Source organism: Eumetopias jubatus, unplaced genomic scaffold (genome assembly GCF_037043125.1).
Source record: "Eumetopias jubatus isolate StellerSeaLion01/CBP00866 unplaced genomic scaffold, mEumJub1_p1.0 scaffold_10, whole genome shotgun sequence".
Taxonomy (NCBI): Eukaryota; Metazoa; Chordata; class Mammalia; order Carnivora; family Otariidae; genus Eumetopias; species Eumetopias jubatus.
The window spans coordinates 56916315-56936405 of record NW_028274816.1 but is presented as its reverse complement, the minus strand read 5'-3'; the positions used below and the strand labels follow the sequence as shown (position 1 = coordinate 56936405).

At 53.9% G+C, this 20091-nt stretch overlaps 1 protein-coding gene across 2 annotated transcripts; it reads right to left on the bottom strand.

Annotated features, from left to right (window-relative positions):
- Positions 1 to 453: 453 nt before the first annotated feature.
- On the bottom strand, positions 454 to 19955 carry ZSWIM9 (zinc finger SWIM-type containing 9). 2 transcript variants are annotated; one of them, XM_088027692.1, is made up of 4 exons: positions 19797 to 19955; positions 18439 to 18711; positions 11321 to 11633; positions 454 to 2941 (listed from the first exon to the last, which is right to left on the bottom strand). In XM_088027692.1, exons 2-4 carry the CDS (start codon positions 18699 to 18701, stop codon positions 761 to 763), a joined length of 2757 nt encoding a protein of 918 aa, XP_087883818.1. In that variant the 5' UTR covers positions 18702 to 18711; positions 19797 to 19955; the 3' UTR covers positions 454 to 760. The 2 variants fall into 2 exon arrangements, with proteins under 2 accessions (XP_087883818.1, XP_087883817.1); XM_088027691.1 differs by having other exon boundaries at positions 19801 to 19863.
- Between the last annotated feature and the right edge of the window lie 136 nt (positions 19956 to 20091).

Genomic DNA, 20091 nt, shown 5'->3' with positions numbered 1-20091 from the left:
ATCTTGAAGCACAATAGTCCAGACTGTTCCCCTCTCCCACTGAAGAGCCTCCAGCCCATCCCACCGGACCCCCCTCTCATCCAGTCTCTTCTGGGAATGACCCACCAGAAGGTCAAGGGGATCCAAGCCTCTGGGGCTGTAGAGGCTCTCAAATCCCTCCTGTCTTGTTCCTTCTCTCCCCAGCTCCCATGCCTTTCCTTTCCGTGTGTGCTTTTGTTTCCTCTGTTCCCCACCCTGGCCTCCGTCTCCCCTGCCTCTCCTCTTGTCCTCGCTCCTCTGCTTATCTCCCTGCTAGTTCCTCTCCGCCCCCCCCACCCCCCACTTGTCCTCCTACAGTCCCCCTTGCTTTACTCCTTCACCCCTGCACTCTCTGGAGTGACTATCTGTTCCTGCCTGGGCTCTCCCCATGTCCTGGTGTCTTCCCCTCCCCCAGCTTTGTCCCCTCCTTCCTTCTGCCCCGGTCGGACCCTGTCTGCCCCCGTCTCATCATACATTTCCTCTCCTGAGGGAAGCCCTCAGAAGCCATCCTGGCCACCACCATCTTCCACACGGTGCCTCCAGGACCTCGGAGACCATTGTCAGCGCCCCTCCCCCCCACACACACCCAGAGAGGTAAACGGCCAAGGTGATGTCCCTGGATGACACAGGAGGTAGCCAGAGGGATTGGGGTGGCCTCCTTGGCCTCAGCCCTATTATCTTTGGGATCGAATAATGCCCTCCTGCCCTCGCAGCGGAGGGTGGCAGGCAGGGACCTGAAGGGTCAGGGCTCTGGGGCTCTCCCCCAGCAATCCCTGAGCAGGTCCATGTGGAATAAGGCTGCCCCGGTGAGGAGGCGTGCTGCAAAGAGGTGTCGGCAGGGCAGACGCCGGGCGGCATGGATGGAGCAGCTGCAGCGGGTCAGAGCCCTGTCCAGGAAGAAGTCCGAGGTGCCATCCTTAAGGGCAAACCCAGCTCCCGTCCAGTGGAAACCCCGGGTACCGTGCTGCCTGGCAAAGGCCAGCTCTTCGGCCACCAAGTCTGCCAGCTCTGGCCCGCAGGCTGCTCGGAACTTGGCCAGGGGCTCCCAGTCCACCTCTTCCTCTGCCGAGGGGCAGCAGGGCCTCTTCGGTTCCCTTGGTCCTTCTTCTTCACCTCCTTCCTGCAGGCTCTCCCCGGTGGCCAGGCAGACTCTCCTTGTCCCTGCCCATTCTAGATCACCCTCAAACACCGTCGCCACCGGGGTGCCGCACATGACCCCATTCCCCAGCCCTAGACACCTCCCTCCTGTGCCCCCACACTCCACCCCTTGTCCTCCTCTGCTCTTGGGGCCCACAGATGGGGCTCCCTCTCCATTCTCCGGGCCTGTCATCCTTGTGTCCCCGAGCTGGACCAGAACTACATCCTCCAGGTCCCTTCTTCTTTTGACCCCCAAACTCACTCCTCTCTCTTCTCCAATCTCTGGCCCTCTCTGCCTCTCATCTCCCCACCGGGGCCCCCTTTGGTCTCCATTCTCAGGGACCAACTCCCTGGGCTTCTCCAAATGGCGCCCCCTCCAGCTCCTGACCTCCAACCCCCTTCCCTTCTCGGCTTCCAACTGAGGCCCCTTCCACTCTCTGGTTTTCAGTCCACGTGCCCTCTCATCATGCAGCTGGGCCCCCCTCCAGGTGCTCCCTTCAAGACTCCTGGCCCGCTCGGAATCCAACGGGGTCCCCCTCCGGCCTGTGGTCTCCAGCACCCTAATCCTTCGATCCTCCAGCTGGGCCGTGCTCCAGGTGTACCCTTCCAATCCCCTCGGCCCGTGGTCCTCCAACCGGGCGCCTCTCCGGACATAACCTTCCGGTCCCTTATCCTTCTCACCCTCCAACAGGGCCCCCCTCCAGTCTCTGATCTCTGGTCCTCTCCACTGCTCGTTCTCCAACTGGGACCCTCTCCAAACGCTCTCTTCTAGCCCTCTCTCTTTCTGGTTCTCCAACTGGACCTCTCTCCAGTCTTGGATCTGCAACCCCCTCCCCATCTCACTTTCCAACTGAGCCCCTCCCCGGTCTCTGGCCTCCAAACCTCGGGGCCACTCCTTCTCCAACTGGGCGCCTCTCCAAATACTTCCTTCTTTCGGGGCCCCTCTCCAGTCCCCGCTCTCCAGGACCTTCATCCTCTCCTCCACGTGGGCTCCCCTCCCCGGCTCGCCCTCTGGCCACGGCCCCCCACCGTCCGGGCCGTCGGGCGCCGCCTCCCCGGCCGCGTCGGCCCACTGCATGGCCACCAGGTCGCGGAGGCACTGCGCCACGCTGCGCGAGGGGCTCAGGCGGCGCAGCAGGCGCCGGCGGTGGCCGCGCACCAGGGCGCACGCGTCCAGGTCCCGGGCCGCCTCGAAGGCTCGGAAGCGCACCCACATGTCGCGGCGCGGGGCCCAGTTGCGCTCGAAGTAGTCGACGAAGGCGGCCGGGCCGTGCGCGCGCAGCTCGGCCAGCGCCTCGGCGTAGGCGGCGGGCGACGACGCGCCGGCCAGGCGGCACAGGCGCGGCCACAGGCCCGGGTCCTCGCGGCCGGCGCCGCCCAGCTCCTGCGCCTTGCTGAAGAGCGTCTCGAGGCCCTGCGCGCGGCAGATCTGCACGCGCGCGCCCGGCAGCAGCTGGCGCACGGCGGGCAGCTGCGCCGCCACCTCGGGCCCCGCCGTCAGGCAGCGCACGCGGCCCTTGACGTCGGGCGCGCTCTGCAGCAGCGAGGCCAGCGCGAAGCGCAGCAGGCTCGGCGTGCCCGGGCGCGCCACGCAGCAGGCGGCCTGGCGCGCGCGGCCCGCGCCGTCCACGCACAGCACGGCCAGCAGGTCCAGCGCGCCCTGCAGCCCCGGCAGCCGGTCCACCAGGAGCATGCGCGGGAAGCGCCGCAGCAGCGCCCGCGTGCGCGACGTCAGGAAGAACACCGTCTCCACCACCGCCTGGTCCTCCACGAACACCAGCTTCACCTGCGGGCGGGGGAGGGGGAGGCAGGGAAAGAGGTCAGGGGACGCCGGGGGTCGCCCGGCGGCTCCCGGATCTCGGCCCCCCCGCCCCCCGCCCCGCTACGGTGGGTGGGTGGGGGGGGCAGTGGGAATCCATTCATCCCTGCGTGCAGCCATTCTTCCGGCCGGCAGGAGGCAGTGCCGGGGAATGGTTAAAAACGCGACCTCTGGAGGCCGATGGCCCGCGTGTGAGATCCCCGGCACCACCGTCTAATAGCTGTGTGATTTGTGCACACGGGACAGCCTCTCCGAGCCTCACTGCACCTACTGGGAACTGGGTATTCACTCCTTCATGCGCTGAGAGGCGGTCTGGAACAAAAGTCTCAAAGTGTAGGCCTTGAAGCGGCAGCATCGCCTGCTGAGATCTTGACAGAAATGCATATTCTTAGGCCTTCCCAGACCTGCCGAGTGAGAAACTCTGAGGGCCCTACAGTCGGCGCACTGACAAGCCCTCCAGGGGATTCCCACGCGCGCTCCAGTTGGAGAGCCGCTGGTCTAGCACTAAGGCCGTAGACTTCGAAGCCAGATCGTTTAGGTTTGAGTCCCGTCCCCACCTCTCTCGAACCTTGTGACTTAACCTCTCTGAGCCTCAGTTTCCTCCTTAACCTCCTTGTTCCCCCAATTTCCTCTTCTGGGAACTGAAAATTCATTCCTTCGTGCTCGGAAGGTCAGGTCCAGCTTAGGGTCTAGAGCCAGACTGCCTGGGCTGAGACCCTAGCCGTGTGGCTTCCTGCGACTTCCCTGACCTCCACCCCATCTGTAAAATGAAGAGAGAGTATCTCTGTGACTGGAAGGACGAAATGCATTAAAGCATTTTAATGCCCCCTTTTTGATCTCTCCTGGCTTCTGTCACCCTGGAAACTCCTGGCTGCCTGGCACACATATATTAACGTTCAACCAATAGTAAGTGCTCTCAAAGTGTTCATCATTACTACCATTATCACCCCCGCTCAAAGATCGCGTCCTCATAAAGGTCTGCCCTGACCATCGCTTCCAAGCAAATACCCCAGCTCTCTCTGGCCACTGTTGGCCATGGCACTTAACCACCCTGGAGCATGTCACCTCTTTATTTGCTGATTTGCTTATCATCTGTTTGCCCTTCCTAAGATGGAAGCGCCACAAGGTTAGGGATGTTGTGTTTTGCATTCCCAATGTTTGGAATGGCGCCCACAGTCTCGGCTCGATACATCCCGAATGAATGCATGCATCAGTGTGCGGCCATATCCACTTGCCATGTCTCCGGAGTCCAGGGAAGAGTCTAAATTTTGAATCTTCACTTTGTCTCTTACTAGCTGTGGGGACCCTGGCCTGAGTCTCACTTTCCTTGGCTGCAAAACTGAGGTAATGTCTATCGACCACGGTCATGGAGAGGCTAAAATGAGATCATTTGTGTCCAAAGCTTGGTGCGTATCTAATCCCGCTATTCTTTCTGTCTTACTTGCCTCGCAGCAGCACTGAGGACAGGGAGCCTGCCCCCCTTTTGATCTCTCTTGGCTTCTGTCACCCTGGAAACTCCTGGCTGTCTTCCTTCCTCCCAGGCATCTCCCATGTGGTTTCTTTGCTTCTCCTCTTCCACCCCTGCTCCGCTTCTAAATGTTGCTGAGCCGCAGAGCCCGTCCTGGCTTCTCTTCTCCTCTTTCCTGTCTCTAGGCTCTGCCAAGGTGATCTCATCTGGTCACACGGCCTTCCTCATCTCTCAGCTGATAACTCCCAGTTCTGTATCTCGAGGCTCTAGATCCATCTACTGAACTGCCTCGGCAGGAACATGGCCCGTTGGACGTCTCCCGTGTCCCTGGAGATGGGCAGCCCAGAGCCGCACTTGATTCCCACCGCCCCCCAACTGGCCCCATCTCCATTTCATTTTCAAAACTTCTGATCAGATCACCCCCTCCCGTGCATTGAAAACCTTTCCTCTCCTGGGGCTTCGCATCCCACCTCAAGGACCACCCAGATTTCCCACCACGCTGTGGGCTGGGCGATGAGGCCCTTGGACCTCATATTCTGCCCCTCTCATCCTCCTTGATGTCAGCCACTCTGGCATCATCATGCATGAAAACCACTGAATGGAGCAGGCAGGTGACGACCGGACTCCTTCTGCCCGTCCCTGTCAGGGCTGGCCCCCACCTGCACAACCAGGATCTGAACCATGTAAGCATGGATCTCGCCACAAACCATCCTGCCATCGTCCAACCTCATCCTACCAGATGGTTAAAAAGCACTGCATCGGAGCACCTGGGTGGCTCAGTCGGCTAAGTGCCCGACTCTTGGTTTTGGCTCAGGTCATGATCTCGAGGTTGTGAGATTGAGCCCCGTGTAGGTCTGCCCGCTTAGTGGGGAGTCTGATGGAGATTCTCCCTCTCCCTTTGCCCTTTCCCCTGCTTGCACTCTCTCATGCTCTTTCTCTCTCAAATGAATCAGTAAGTCTTAAGGGGAAAAAAAAAAGTACTGCATCATTCTCAGCTTTCAAGGGGAAAGAAACAAAAAATCCTCTAATTAAGAAAAAAGAAAGGACTAGTAGAGTCCCCCAAAAACAAGGAAATTGCTTTCCCGCCCCAGAAATTCTATATTCAGCATCTTAACTCGTATTAGAACTCACCATATTTTATGAAAAAGCCTAGAAAACCTACCGCGGGATTAGTTACTACCCCACTGCGATTTTTTTCCCAACCATCATGAATTTTTACACCTACGATTACTTGACAGTTTATCTCTGCAAATGTCTCAATCTAGAACTGCTCTGTCCAAACTGGTCGCCTTAGCCCCATGTAGCTATTTACGTTTAAATTTTTAAAAAAGATTTTATTTATTTATTTGTCGGAGAGAGAGAGAGAGCGCACGCACAAGCAGGGGGAGGGGCAGAGGGAGAGGCAGGCTCCCCGCTAAGCAGGGAGCCCGATGCGGGGCTCGATCCCAGGACCCTGGGATCACAACCTGAGCCGAAGGCAGACGGTTAACCAACTGAGCCACCCAGGCGTCCCATCTTTACATTTAAATTAATATTTGACAACCTAGAAAAATTCAGTTCATCGGTCCCACTAGTCCTATTTCACACGGGGCTAGCGACTCCTCTCCTGAATGCCGCAGATACAGGACATTGGCACCATCACAGAAAGTTCCTTCAGACAGCACTAGTGGAGAAATTACCACCAAGATAAAAGTTGTCCTAAGTATAACCAAAAGAGTGACACGTTTCAATAGTCTTGAGTTCGTGTCTGTTTCTCCTGGGGAGTCAGGAGTAGGAAAAGGAAATACAGCAAAATGTATGTGGCTTGAGACTTTTCCAGAGCAGGCAAGCCCTTGATGAGTTAGAAGCCGACTTCCATTCTTTAAGGGATAATTTCGATTTCTGACCTGGGGTTTTCTTTCTCTAAAGAGGGCACGGAAGCTTTTCTTGCCCAGCCATTGGTTCATTAAACAGCGTTGACTGAGAGCCTCTTGTGGGCTGTGCATGACCTTGAAGAGAGAAGAGGGACAGAGGCAGGCCTGAGTCCTGCCCTGTTGGACTGGCTGAGGCTCCAGGAACAGTCCAGTCGCACAACCAGAGGTACGTACCTTCAGCTGAGAGGCGTACCCCCGCAGGCAGTAAGCGGCAGGGCTGGAATTTGAACCCAAGGCCGCTTGGGCCTAGAGCCCGCGCTCCTGACCGCCATACCCCCTTGGCCTTCACGAAAGTGATCCCACAGGCCTGATTCAAGGGCAGGTGGCTGGCAGATATGAGGGCTCGCCTGAGGGCAGGTATCACCTCAGACACACAGATCGGTGACACTGGGGTGCGTCAACCACAGATGGTGGATTCCACAGATGGTGGATTCCACAAACGTGAACATCAGAAACCACGCCACGAAACGCTCTCCACCCACACCCCTGTTTTCATGTAATTGGAACGGTACTATTCTCCAGACTGACCCGAAGAAAAACTTGAGGGAATAAAAATAATACCTAAATAGGGCTTCCTACTTAACTGTTTTTACACAGACACGCACACACACACACACTTAATCCTCACACAACAACCCTATGGAGTAGCACCTATTCTTATCCCCATTCTACGGACAAACAAACTAAGGCTTGGGGAAGTAACTTGTCGCACCTTGCTGGATGTCCCACGGCCAGTAAACGGCACAGCTGGAATGTAGAGAAAGCTCTTAGCACCTCACAAGATAAATAAAACCAGTTTCTAGCTGTTACTCTAGGACCCAGAAAATAGCTGATTAACCTTCTAAGTCACCCGCACCTGTGCGGCATAAATTCCCAGCAGTGGGAGAGGGGCCCAAGTGCTCATTTTGATGGACATTGCCCAGTTGCCCTCCACTGTTTACCTCCACCAGTTTACCTTCCACTATTCATAAAAGTGGCACACTCAGATCAACGGTCCTCCTTCTCAGAAGGCGAAGCACACCCATGACAGAAGGTACAACATCTCTGTGCAAACTCCGTCTCTGCCCAGAAAGCTTGCCGATTACCCTAGAGCCTGCCACAAACGAGGCGATGGAGATGTGACTAACACCGCAGCACATCATCGCAGCCTCGGGGCAGATTATAAAAGGTCTTAACACCTCTCTTGTTGAAACAGCTACTCAGTCTTGCCCACAAACTGTGGCAGTGGCTTTTGGGTACACTAGTCTTATTGGACCCCCTCCCAGGACCAAGTGGGTCACCGCCACTCAGGGGGTCCCAGGCATTCGGTTTTTCAAAGTAACCCCTCCAAAACAGAAACAAACAAAAACAAAACAACTACAAAAAAAAAAAACAACCAAACCAAAACAAAACAAAAACCCAAACCAAACCAAAAAACAAAGTCATCCCTCCTACACAAGACTGCTGGGAAGCAGAGAGCATAATATCTGGTTGTTGCTTAGCCTCGTCTTGGGACCAGATAAAGAATTACTATCTTAACATAGTAATAATACAGAACTCGTTCAATATATCTCATGACTGAAAAGAGCCACCCGAAACTGCCACGTAAAGGTGACAGGTTGGCCAGACTCTAACTTTATCTTCCCTGAACCTCAAGTAGAGGTTTCCATAGAAAAGGACTTTTTTTTTTTTTTTTTTTTTTTTTTTTTTTTTAAGACAGGAGCAATAGGAAAGGAGACAACAGGAACCAAATTTGGGAAGCCGGCAAGCATTTGGACAAGATGGCCACTCTCCACCCCCCACCCCCCGCAAAACAAAAGCCAAACCCTGAGCCCCATGATTCCTGAGCCAGCAACTGCAAAATGCTGAGGACTGATAGTAGCATTTTCAAAAAGGAATTGGCAGCGCTAGGCAGTGCAGGGAGGTTAAAATAGACAAGTCGATGGCTGTTTAAGAAGCAGGTAGACCTCTAAGGTCAAGTTTCCTCTCACTCCCAGGTGGCTGGAGGTTTATTCTGTGAAAAGGGTGGAACAGAAAGGGCCAGTGGCCGGGGAGCCTGGGTAGCTCAGTCGGTTAAGCGTCTGCCTTTGGCTCAGGTCATGATCCCAGAGTCCTGGGATCGAGTCCCGCATTGGGCTCCCTGCTCAGCCGAGAGCCTGGTTCTCCCTCTGCCCCTCCCCAATGCTCATGGGCATGCTCTCTCTCTCTCAAATAAATAAATAAAATCTTAAAAAAAAAAAGGGAAGGGCTGCTGGCCTTGGGGACAACGGGTCCATCTGATGAGGGACAGGGTGTCCATGCATCTTGCTGCCCCAAAGCCAGCTCCCCGGCGCTCTTCCCCCATGTGGCTCCCAGAAGCTGGCAGTCTGGCCCTTACCCCCGCAGGCAAGAAGTTAAAGATGACCAGCCCCAGAGAAAGAAACGAAAGATGCTGACATGTGGCCAGCCCCAACATCTAAAGCAAGATGCAAAAAAAGAGTATGTCTAATATGCTACCTTGCTGGAGGAGGGGAGCAAGTGGAAATAAAATGAAAATGAAAGACAAATTTCCCTGTATACCTATGGGGTGGGGCTGTTCAGTGTGAAGCCAGTGGCTGTTTAAATTGCAATTAATTAAATTAAATTAAAAATCCGGTTCCTCCATCATATTGACCACATTGTGAGTGCTCGATAGCCACATGAGTCCAGGGGACACAGATCATTTCTATCATCATAGAAAGTTCCCCTGGGTAGCCCCGAGCCATAGAATAGAAAGATGTATGAAGAACGGATACTCTGGTGGCCTCTGAGGAGGGGACCTGGGAGACAGGAGGTGACAAGGGGACTTTTCACCTTTTGAACCTTTGTACCTTTTGGATTTAGAAGCATGTGAATATGTTACATATTCAAAAAGTCAATATTTAAATGTTAAAAAAAAAAAGGAATAATCCTTTCACTGATCTCTCTCTTGGTGTTCAAGAATTCCTCCCTCGCTTCCTTTAAGAGGATTGAGGTGGACCAAAAGATGGACCCAGGAGCCAACCTTGGTTTAGCCGGGATTCTACGGCAGCCTCCAAACTGGAAGTTAAAAGGACAATCCCTTGACCTTGAAGGCTTTTGCTTATCGATGAGCGGCTTCTCACGGGGGCAGCCCTACATAGGTGTCTGCAGGGAAGACAGCCAAGGCTTCTTTATTTGACGGTGGACAGTGGAGAACTGAATAGCTCAGCGAAGACCAGTGGCGTGCGGAGTACACGTGTGTACCCCCGCTTTACAGAGCGGTAAACTGACTTGGGTGGGACCCTCAGCTCTCCGGAGGCTAGCCCCGATGGAAGGGGCCCAAGCCTCATTTCTAAACTGGGGAAGAGCCGAGCGGTGAAGAGCATGGCCCTGGATCCAGACTGTGTAAGTCTGAAGTCCAGCTCCATCATTAAGTAGCTGTGTGACCCCGGGCCAATGCCTCGACCTCTCTGTGCTTCAGTTTCCTTGTCTATAAAATGGAAAGGAGAATGGTGGCCTCCTTCCTCAGCATGCTCTGGTGCGATTTAAATGAATTATAACACGCAAAGCACTTAGGGTAGTGCTTGGCACATAGTCAGTGCTTGATAACATGAACTAAAATTATCATCGATATGATGTGTGGATAGAGGGCTGGGTTTGCATTGGTGGCTTGAATCACGGCTGGTTCCTGAGCATGAGATGGAGGTAGGGGGAGTGCTCTGGACCTGATTCTGGAGAGTGGGTTCACACTGCACCACTACCCTGGGTTGGGATTCTTCCATACATAAGGGAAGCAGCACAGCCAGGGGGGAGAACCTAGTTTCCCCCCTCCCTCCTCTTCCTCCCGGCACATCCACCCCGGCTCTGAAGTTGGATGAGAGCAGCAGAAAGAGTCCTCTTGGAGGAACAGCGGGACTGCTCCAGCCTCTGAACCTTTGCATTGGCTATTCCTTCGGCCTGGAACTCCTGTCCCTCTGAAGATAGAATGGGGGTCCCCTGCCTCTATTCTGCCTCCTCTGCTTCACCAGCATTTCCTTGGCGAGACCTTCCCTGACCGCTCAAATTAAAAGAGCACCCTTACAGGGGCACCTGGGTGGCTCAGTCGATTGAGCATCTGCCTCCGGTCAGGTGATGATCCCAGGGTCCTGGGATCGAGTCCCGCATTGGGCCCCCCGCTCAGCAGGGAACCTGCATCTCCCTCTCCCTCTGCCTCTCCCCCCGCCGGCTTGTGCTCTCTCACTCTCTCTCAAATAAATAACATCTTTTAAGAAAATAAATTAAAATAGCATCCTTACAACTAACTGTCCCTCTCCATGTCCTCACCCTATTCTCCTTGACACTACTCCTCACTCCATCTCCTTGACAAAGGTGACCCTCTCTTCTGAGTCTTGATCTGGGTGGTGGGGAAGGGCAGTTTTCACTTTGTGGACATTCCTCCAACTATGCACTTCTCATCTGAGCATTTTCTATGTGTGTGGTTCGGTTTTTCTAAACGGCACTTTCTCTCACCTCTTCTTCCTCGCCCCAACCCTCCTGACATTTTGTCACAGTTGGCTGTCTGTCTCCTGTTGGTTTCCCCCACTACAACCACAAGGTGATTCCAGCGGCTTCCTCTGCAAGGTAGCCAATAGCCAGGAGTGGCTCTTTAAATTTCAATGAGTTAAGGTGAAATGAAATTTAAAATTCGGTTCCTCGGTCCTCCTGGCCACATTGCAAGTGCTCGTGTGGCCAGGGGCTACCCTACCGGGCGGTGCAGCACCCCCCAAGCATTTCCGACGGGGCAGAAAGCTCTTGTGGTCCCTGCGGGCAGGGACCACGGGTGTCTGGCAGGCTGCGGCCTCCCCAAGGCCGCAGTGGGCACTTAGTGAATGACCGAATGGGGGGGAGGGGGAATGGGTGAAAGGAGCGAACGGATGAGTGGGCGGATGAATGAATGAATGAATGAATGACCCGTGAGGCTCGGGCGTGGCTCTCCCCCGCCCCCGCCTGCCTCCCCCGAGACCCCACCTTGGCCTCGGGGTCGGTGCGGAAGAGCCCCTCGAGCACGTGCAGGGCGTCCAGGACGCCGTGGTCGCGGCCCTTGCAGTAGGAGAGCAGGCGGCGCACGTCGGCCGGCGCCACGAACTGCTTGGAGATCTTGTTGGTGGTGCGCACCGGGAGGCAGGCGTTGGCCAGCAGGTGGCCCGGGCGGAAGTAGTAGGCGAACTCGAGCGGGCAGGCGGGGTGCGAGTGGGTCAGCTGGCACTCCGTCACCACGAGGCGGTCCCGCAGCGGGCTCAGCTTGACGATGATGAAGGCCGGGCAGCCGGGCTGGGGGGGCCTGCGGGAGAACGACCACCGCCGCCGTCACATCACCCTCAGCCCTTGTACTCCTTCTCTCTCTCTCTCTCTCTCTCTCCTTTTTAATTATTATTTTCTAAAATTAAGGACTGTTGCAAGCACCGAGAAGAGAGAGGGCCTTCCGAATCTGCCAGCTGCGTGACCTTGGGCAAGTCCCTTCAAGCCTCTGTGCCTCAGTTTCCTCCTAGGTTGAAAGGGAGATCATCAGCACCCAGACCTTTCTCCTGGGGTTGTTGTGAGGATTGAAAGAGTTGATGTATGGACAGCACTTAACTGTGTCTGCAACGTGACCAGCCCCCGTGTTGGCTGCGCCTCTGTGCCTACCACCCCGTCTCTATCAAAAGCGAAGGGATATTTTATTTACCTCAAACAACTGTAAGAAATAAAACTTCAGAGACTCCTGTATCCACTTCACATTTAGCAAGACCAGCATGGCAAGGCAAGTTGAGGGCCTCTGGGGACGCTGTCCCCCAAAAGTCCTCCTCGGTCCCCCAAAGTAGCCACTTCCCAAATTGGGTATCTAGCCTTTCCTGTGTGTTTTTAGGTTCCCATAAACAGTGGAAGGTAGGTTCCCAGGTTTTAAAAGTTCGTATACACAGAAAGGTGCTCAAACTCATCAGTCATCTAGCGAATACCAATGAAAAGCCCCAGGAAATGCCACTACCCACCGCCAGAATGACCAAATAAAAGCACAGACCAGGATGTGGAGAAAGCGCAACACTTAACTTCTCGTCGATCAGAGTTTACTCGTCACTTGTCACCGCGTGACAGTATGTGCTAACGTGGATCACGTGTCACCCCGTGACCCAGTATTTCCACTCAAGACAAATGCCTGAAGATGGGCACCCAAAGATTGTACTAGAATGTTCACAGCAGCCCTGTTCATATCAGTCAGGTATTTGAAACAACCCGACATCCACCAGGAGGGCAGGAAACTAAGTAAGGCTATATCCTCAAATACGACCCTAACCAACAGTAAGAATGGACAAGCCATTCCTATCGCCAGCAACGTGGTCGGATCTTGCAGAGCTGCTGTGTGAAAGATGCCCCACACGAAAGATGACAAGCCATCACGGGTTGGGTTTATCGAAAGTTCCATAAGAGGCAAAGGTAGCCTCTGCTGTTGGGAGACCGGGGAGTGGTTACCCTTGAGTGGTTAACACCATGGGGAGGTTGGCACTGGGCACGTGTATTCCCTTGTTCTGGGTATTGGTTACATGGACATTTTGTTTGGAGGAAATTCGTTGAGTTGCATACATTATGATGCATGTGCTTTTCTTCATGTGTGTTACGCTTTTAAAAAGTTTACTTAGGAAACTTTTTCTTTCTAGCGTATGGTAGGCAGAACAGCCCCTCAAGGATGTTCACGTCCTAGTTGCTGGAGCTGTGCAAACATTACCGTGCACTGCAAAAGGGACTTTGCAGATATGATTAAATTAAGGGTCTTGAGATGGGGAGATGATCCTGGTTTATCCAGGTGGGCTCAGTGTACCTCCAAGCATCCTTTATAAGGGGAAGACAGAAGCAAGAAGCCAGAGAGGCAAGTCAAAGTCAGAGAGAGAGAGAGAGAGAGAGAGAAAGAAAGATGCTTCTCTGCTGGAGGGGCAGCAAGCCTAGGAGAGGCTGCAAGCCAGGAATGCCGGCGCCTCTAGAAGATTCTCCCCTAGAGCCTCCAGAAGGAACCAGCCTTGCAGACACCTCGATTTTAGCCCCGTGAGACCGGTGCTGGACTGATGACCCTCAGAGCTCTAAGATCACCCATTTGCATTGTTTTAAGCCGCCACATTTGTGATACTTTGTTACAATAGCAATGGGAAACTAACCCCACTCTCTCTCTATACTCTTGCAACTTGCTTTCTCACTCATCAGCTTTTCAGCATTGGTTCATTCCTTTTGCTGCCTGATATGCCACTCGCAACTCTGCCAACTGTATGGCGGTTTTTTTTCTTTTTTAAAGATTCTCTTGAAGTCATCTCGATAGCCAAGGTGGAGCTCGAACTCACAACACCGAGATCAAAAGTCGCATGCTCAACCGACTGAGCCAGCCAGGTGCCCCCTCTGCCAACTGCATGTTGTCTCCTCTTTTCCCTTTTTACAAACAACGCTTTGATGACACCCAACTCTTTTATCTGTCTGTGTGTGAGCAAGAGCCTGTCTAGGACAGAGGCCCTGAAGCTGCAGGGCATGGCCCACCCATCAGCTGAAATCGATCAGGGAGCTACAAGCAGCATTGTAAAAAATGAAAGAGAACAGGGGGGAAATCAGGGTGCATTTCCCTGATAATAATACTTATTATTGACATCTGCTTTCTGAAAGGAGGTTCCGTGTTTCTCCATGAGGAATGAGATTGGCATTTTGTGTAGGAGGTTTATGTTTATAGAGCAGGGATTGGCACACTTTTTCTGTAAAGTGACAGACACTAAACAGACTCTGTTGCTATATTGTGAAAACAGCCATAGATGGTATGTCAATGCATGGGCCTGGCTGTGTTCCAATAAAACTTTATTTACAAAACACAGCTGCAGGGGCGCCTGGGTGGCTCAGTCCTTCAGCGTCTGCCTTCGGCTCAGGTCATGATCTCAGGGTCCTGGGATCAAGCCCCGCATCAGGCTCCCTGCTCTGCGGGGAGCCTGCTTCTGCCTCTCCCACTCCCCCCTGCTTGTGTTCCCTCTCTCACTGTGTCTCTCTCTGTCAAATAAATAAAATAAAATCTTAAAACAAACAAAAAAACAAAACACAGCTGCCAGGTGGATTTGGACCAAGGTCCTCACAGCTTGTCAGCCCTTGTAACATAGATTGTCCAGGGCTTGGCAAGTAATTAAGAAGCGTGACTCACAGGCAGCAAATGAGTAGCATGCCCCAAAACGCTCCTAAATTGTTTCCAAATGGCCCCAGAGAAGGGTGAGCCTCCCCAGAACCCACCCCGACACTCTCCAGTACAAAATACTTAAGAACTGTCTTTGTTAAACCAGAACGGGATCCTTGACACGTCCCTTTTCTGCTCCATGCAGGAGGTAAAGGAAAACCAGGAGCCTGCTAGACTTTTTAAATCTACATAAAAAGCTTGAGACTTTTTGCCTCATTTAAAGCACAAAAATAATGCGAAATTAGAAAAAAGTCTAAGTCTCCAAATTGTTATAAATAAAATACAAATATGGAGCCACCCCAGTGGTGTAAGGTGGAACCAAAAGACATTTCCGACATGCAGCCATTTTTGATCTACCAAAACTGTGGCCCGTTCACAGGGCTCTACCTGACGAGTTTCCCCTGGCTAACTCGCGGGCTCTTGTGAAACTCTCTGGTCTGGCCTCTCTTGGCTGACTCTTTTGGTTCAGCCCTTAGAACAAGCCCCCACTCTGGGGAGGCCACACCTCCGGGAAGTTGTGCATCTTGCCAGAGAATAGCACGTCCCCTCTGGGGTCCCCGTACCTCACATAACTATCTACTGTGGCCTCAGCACGCTATTTTTGCAATTTCTCTACACCCAGCTGGGGAGAAGAATGCCACCCACCTCTACATGTGAACTCCATGTAGGCAGGAATCTGTCTGTTTTGCCTCCTGCTATGGTCCCAGCACTGAGAACAGCCCCTGCCCCCTGGGAGGCGCTCAGTAAATAGACGATGAGGAATGACAGAATCTCGCTGTAGGAACCCCAGGCACCCGGGCACTGCGCTCATTACATCAAGCCACTCAGCACCCAGCCTGCCTATCATGCCTTATAAACTCCTCAGACCATCCGCGTTTCCCCCTTCCCACTGCCAGCAACCCTACTCAGTTCTTTCCTTCTTCATGAAACATCCTTCTCCCTTCTTTTCCCCTAGGTAGCTCTTATTCCTCCTTCACAACTCAGAACCAGCGTCACCTCCTCCAGGAAGCCTTCTCTGACCATCCCCAGGCAGATTTCATCACACATTGGGCTGAGGATCTGATGGATGCCCATCTGTAATGTGCTCTTCACTGAATGGGGTGCTCTTCCACTGAAACCCCCACGATCTAAAACACATTCACCCTTGCACGTAGCAGGTGCTTGAAACAAAGCTCTCGGATGGACAAACAGCATGGCACCTAGGACCACATTTGACTCTCATACTAATAATCTATGATTGCAATAAAGACGAGGGGTAGGGGAGGGAAGAGAGGGGGGACCAAAAACATGGGCTTTGTGGTCAAACTGTGTGGGTCCTGATTCTGGTTTCCTCCTCTCGGCAGCTGGGCTATCTTGGGAAATTCCTTTAACCTCTCTGTGCTCGTTTTCTCAGGTAGCAATTGGGGCTAATAAGAATACCACCTCGTACGTAGGTTCATCCAGAGTACAGAAGAGGATTATGTTATGCAAAGTAGTTAGACAAGGGACTGGTGCACAGTAAGCACTTAATAAAAACGAGCCTGCTATTTCCCCCATTTTTCTTCTTCTAAAAAGTACCATTGCTTTGAGCTGTTTTGCTCTCCACGGACCCATTTCTTCTTGATCTTTCAGGTTCTCAAGCTCTTTGTGTTTTCAAAGGCTGGTGTGTGTATTCTAGAGAGGGAAGCGCTGAGAGAGGCTGGGGGTTGTGCGGAGCAGAGGGCTGGGGCTGGAGGGGAAAGAGGCGGGATGGTGATTTGGGGGAGGTTGCAGGGCAACGTCTGGGGGAGGGGGCTGGAGTGGCCAGGGAGAAAGCTCTGCGGTGTGTTCTCAGGCCCCTTGGCCCCAGCCTCCTGGCTGGCCTCCCGTCTCTCTCCTCCAGTCTGTCCCCCACAAGGCCCCAGGAGGGATTATCCTACCTCCAGAGCTGCCCCTGCTCTCAGCCCCTCCTGTCTCCCTCTGATAATTGCAGAGCACTGGGGACAGTGCCTGCCCATAGCAAATGCCATGTGTTTAAGACAGATACATACGTATATAAATGTATAAACAAAGAGAATCCTTCAAGTTTCCATTTACTGGTCACCTCTTCTAGGAAGCCTTCCAGAAGCACCCTGTAAGCTCTCACGTGGAGCTTAGCTGACCAGTCCTCTTTACCCTCCTCCCTCCCACTCTCTAACTTCTTCTCTCTCACAATTGTGAGCCCTGATTTCCAATTTTTTTTTTTTTGTCTTTTTCTCCTCCATTAGGTTCTCAGCTGCTCAAGAGCAGCAGGCTCCAAATGCCTAGCAAAGAGTAGGTGCACACAGTAGGTGCTCAATAAGTGTTTGTTACCTCGAATTGGGTTCTGTTAACAAAGAGAGATTCCAGATTGGGCCTAAGCCGCTCACAAGCTCAAATGTTCTAGATTTCTCTGTGATGATGTGTGCATTCGATCCTGTTCCGCTTCCTGACCTCTGAGTCTCTGTTTCTAGATAAACAGGGAGTAAACTACCAAGAACAGTAATCTCTCAATAAACGTTTCAATGACTACGGTGAGCATCGGTGTTCGAAGGGCGATTTGCATGTATCAGCTCATTTAATCCTCACAAAACCTGGGATTGATCATGACCATCACTTCCTCCATTTTCCAAGTCAGGAAACTGAGACCCAGAAAGGTGATGTCACTTGCTCAGTGTCCCTGGCTAATCCCAGCAGGCCTGGGGTTTGAGGCGAGCCTGCTGGCTCCTGAGTCTGTGCTCTTGACTTGCAGAACAGCTGTCATTTACCCAGCCGCCCCACGCTGCAGGCACCGGGGAAGCACCTCCCCGTGCTTGGTCTCACAGTAACCTTCCAACAGCTCTGCGAGAACCCCATTTCAGAGAGGAGAAACCCGACTCAAGAGATGTGATGTCTGTTGCCCAAAGACACCCACCCCGGAAGTGGTGGGGCTGGTCTCAAGCGGCCTGAAGGCAGAGCCTGATTTTAAGCGCCCCGTTCTTGCCCACGGCTCTCCAACCAAGGGTCTGAAACTCATGCACACCCACAGGGACCAGGGCAGGTGAAACACGGAAGTGGCAGGGCTAAGTGTGAGGTAACAGGGAGCGGTGGGGTCTGGGGCAAACCTGAGCGCCAATGCCCTACCTAACTGCAGTGGCCGTCTGCCACACAAGAACGTGGGCTCAGCCTCTTCCCATGTTTCACAAAAAGCCAGAAACCAAACATTTTATGGAGAGTGCTCTGGTTTCAGACTGGGGGTGGGGGGTGGGGCGTGATTAAAACTTCCTTGGCCAGCTGGGTGTATCTCCTAGCCCTCTCATGGATTTTTCATTTGCCCCTTGTAGTGTTACACTTATAGGGAGCTTATTTGTGAGCTTGTTCATATAATGTCAGCCTTCCTGTTCAGTCTGAACATGCCAGGAGGGCAGGGGACTTGTCTACCCTGCTCAACACCTTCTCACCCCAATGAAGTATCTTTAGCCCCCATGTGGGACCTGGCCCTGTATTTACTGAATCAACAGATGGGTCTTTCTCTCTTTGTCCTGTAGTTTACTCTGGCAGCTCTGTCTCTGACCTCTTTGTAGGTGTCCCAAACCTGGCTCTCACCCATTTTTCTGGTTCTGGCTGGAGTCTCTGGCTCCATGTCTCCATGTTTCTGGAATATTCTGTCTTTTTTTTTTTTTTTTTGGCTTTCTTCAATGTGTCCATCTCACTCTCTGCCTCTAAGTCCCTATTAAAGTCTGTAATTGGAGCCCGCCCTGTCACTCACTGTGCGTGCCTTTGTCCTTGCAGCTCACTGGCTGTCTGCCTTTCTCCAGGACTGTCTTGGCTTCTCTGCAAGGTGTACTTAGTTAGCTGTTTTGGTAGGCATCTCTCTCTCCCCATCTCTTGGTGGGGGGCTCTCTGCCTACTCCTCCCCCTCCCCCCCAACACCCCCCAGCAGGGCACGGCTCAGCTCACGCACCCCACGGTGGGCCGGCTGGGCGCGCGCACGTCCTTGCACACGAGCCGCACGTAGCTGTACTTGAGCACGTCGATGAGCGTGTAGAGCGGGGGTGCGCTGGCCCAGCGGCAGCGCGCCAGGTGCATGGAGCTCTTGACGAAGAAGAGCGCCAGCCGCTGCTGGCACCACGCGTCGAAGAAGCGGCTGAACTCGGCCCATGAGAAGAAGGCGCGCTCCCGCAGCTCCTGCTCCTCCTGCCCCGCCGTGCTGGGTGGGGACTCCATCCTGGGGCGCCTGAGTGGAAGGGAGGGCACGTGGATATCAGACCCATCCCCACCAGGGGTATCCCACTTCCTCCATTTTCCGCCTGCCTCTTTGGTCCTGGTGCCTCTTTCTAGGTGGGGCCCAGGGTGGGATGCACCCCTGTTAATATCTAGATATGAATCTACACTCTATCTTTGGCTTTCTCCCATTTCTGCATTATTCCCGGGACAGCTGGAGCCTGTCATCCTGATCCCTAATTTCAGCTCTGGCCCCCTCTGTAGATGTGCCCGTAGGTACAGTTGGGGTCCCTCTCCCAAAATATAACCCTTAAGTTCAGTGGCGGACACCTCCAATGTATTCCCAACTTCCAGCTAAGACCTCCTCCCCCCTCCGGATATATCTCCTATACCTGGCCATAACCTCTATAGCGCCCCCATTCATATGAAACCCCCCCCTTCTACGTGGGTCTACACTTGGCTGTAACTCACATCCATCTTTGCCCTCTTCTAAAGATGTTCCATGTCTAGATGTGCTCCCGCATCCAGTCATGGACCCCTCATCCCCAGACATATTCTTCACGCACCTGTGGCTCCCTCCTCCCTGGGATGTGTCTCCGATATGCAGCTGTTTCCCCGGATGTGACCCCATGGGTCGCCACATCCAGCTGTAGCCCCTGCCTCCGAGAGGCTCCCATATCCAGATGTCCTTCTCACATCCAGTATGTACTTTTCGCCCACAGGTGTGTGCCTCATTCACTTGTGGCCAATTCTCAGAAGTGTCACCAATACTTGTCTGTGCCCACCTCCTGCCCAGACGCGCCCCCCAGTCCAGCTGTAGCTCCCTCCTCCCATTTGCAGCTATTGTACTCCCCAGATGTGCATTCTGGTCCTAGACATGGCCCCTCGTCCTCCGATGGGCTTCATCACCCCAGATGCTCCCCCACGTCCAGCTGCGCCTCCCCCCACCCCGCCCCCGTGCAGCCCCTCCCAACCCGCTTCCGCCTCCCCAAGCCCTCCCAGCCCCTCCTGCCGCGGGCCCTCCCACCTCCGCTGTCCCACCCAGCTGTGCCTCTCCCCTCCCCCAGATGTGCACCCTTCCCGCCCCTCCCCACTCACCTACCCGCCCCGGAGCGGCGTCCACCTCCCACAATGCTCCGCGCCGAGGCCAGGCCCGGCCCTTGCTCCCGGGATGCCCCGCGCGGCCTCCCGCCTCTCTTCCCGCTGTACTTCGCGCAGCGGCTTCCACCGAATCTCCCTCTTTCCCCGCCAGTCACTTCTCAGACCCGCAGCTACACCCACCCACCCAGAGCGAGGGAAGGCGCGGACCGTTTCCCATCGTGCTCTGCGGGAGGGCTCACCCTACTTCACCCCTTTCCTAGTAGCCTCCCGTCCGGGAGACTACAACTCCCAG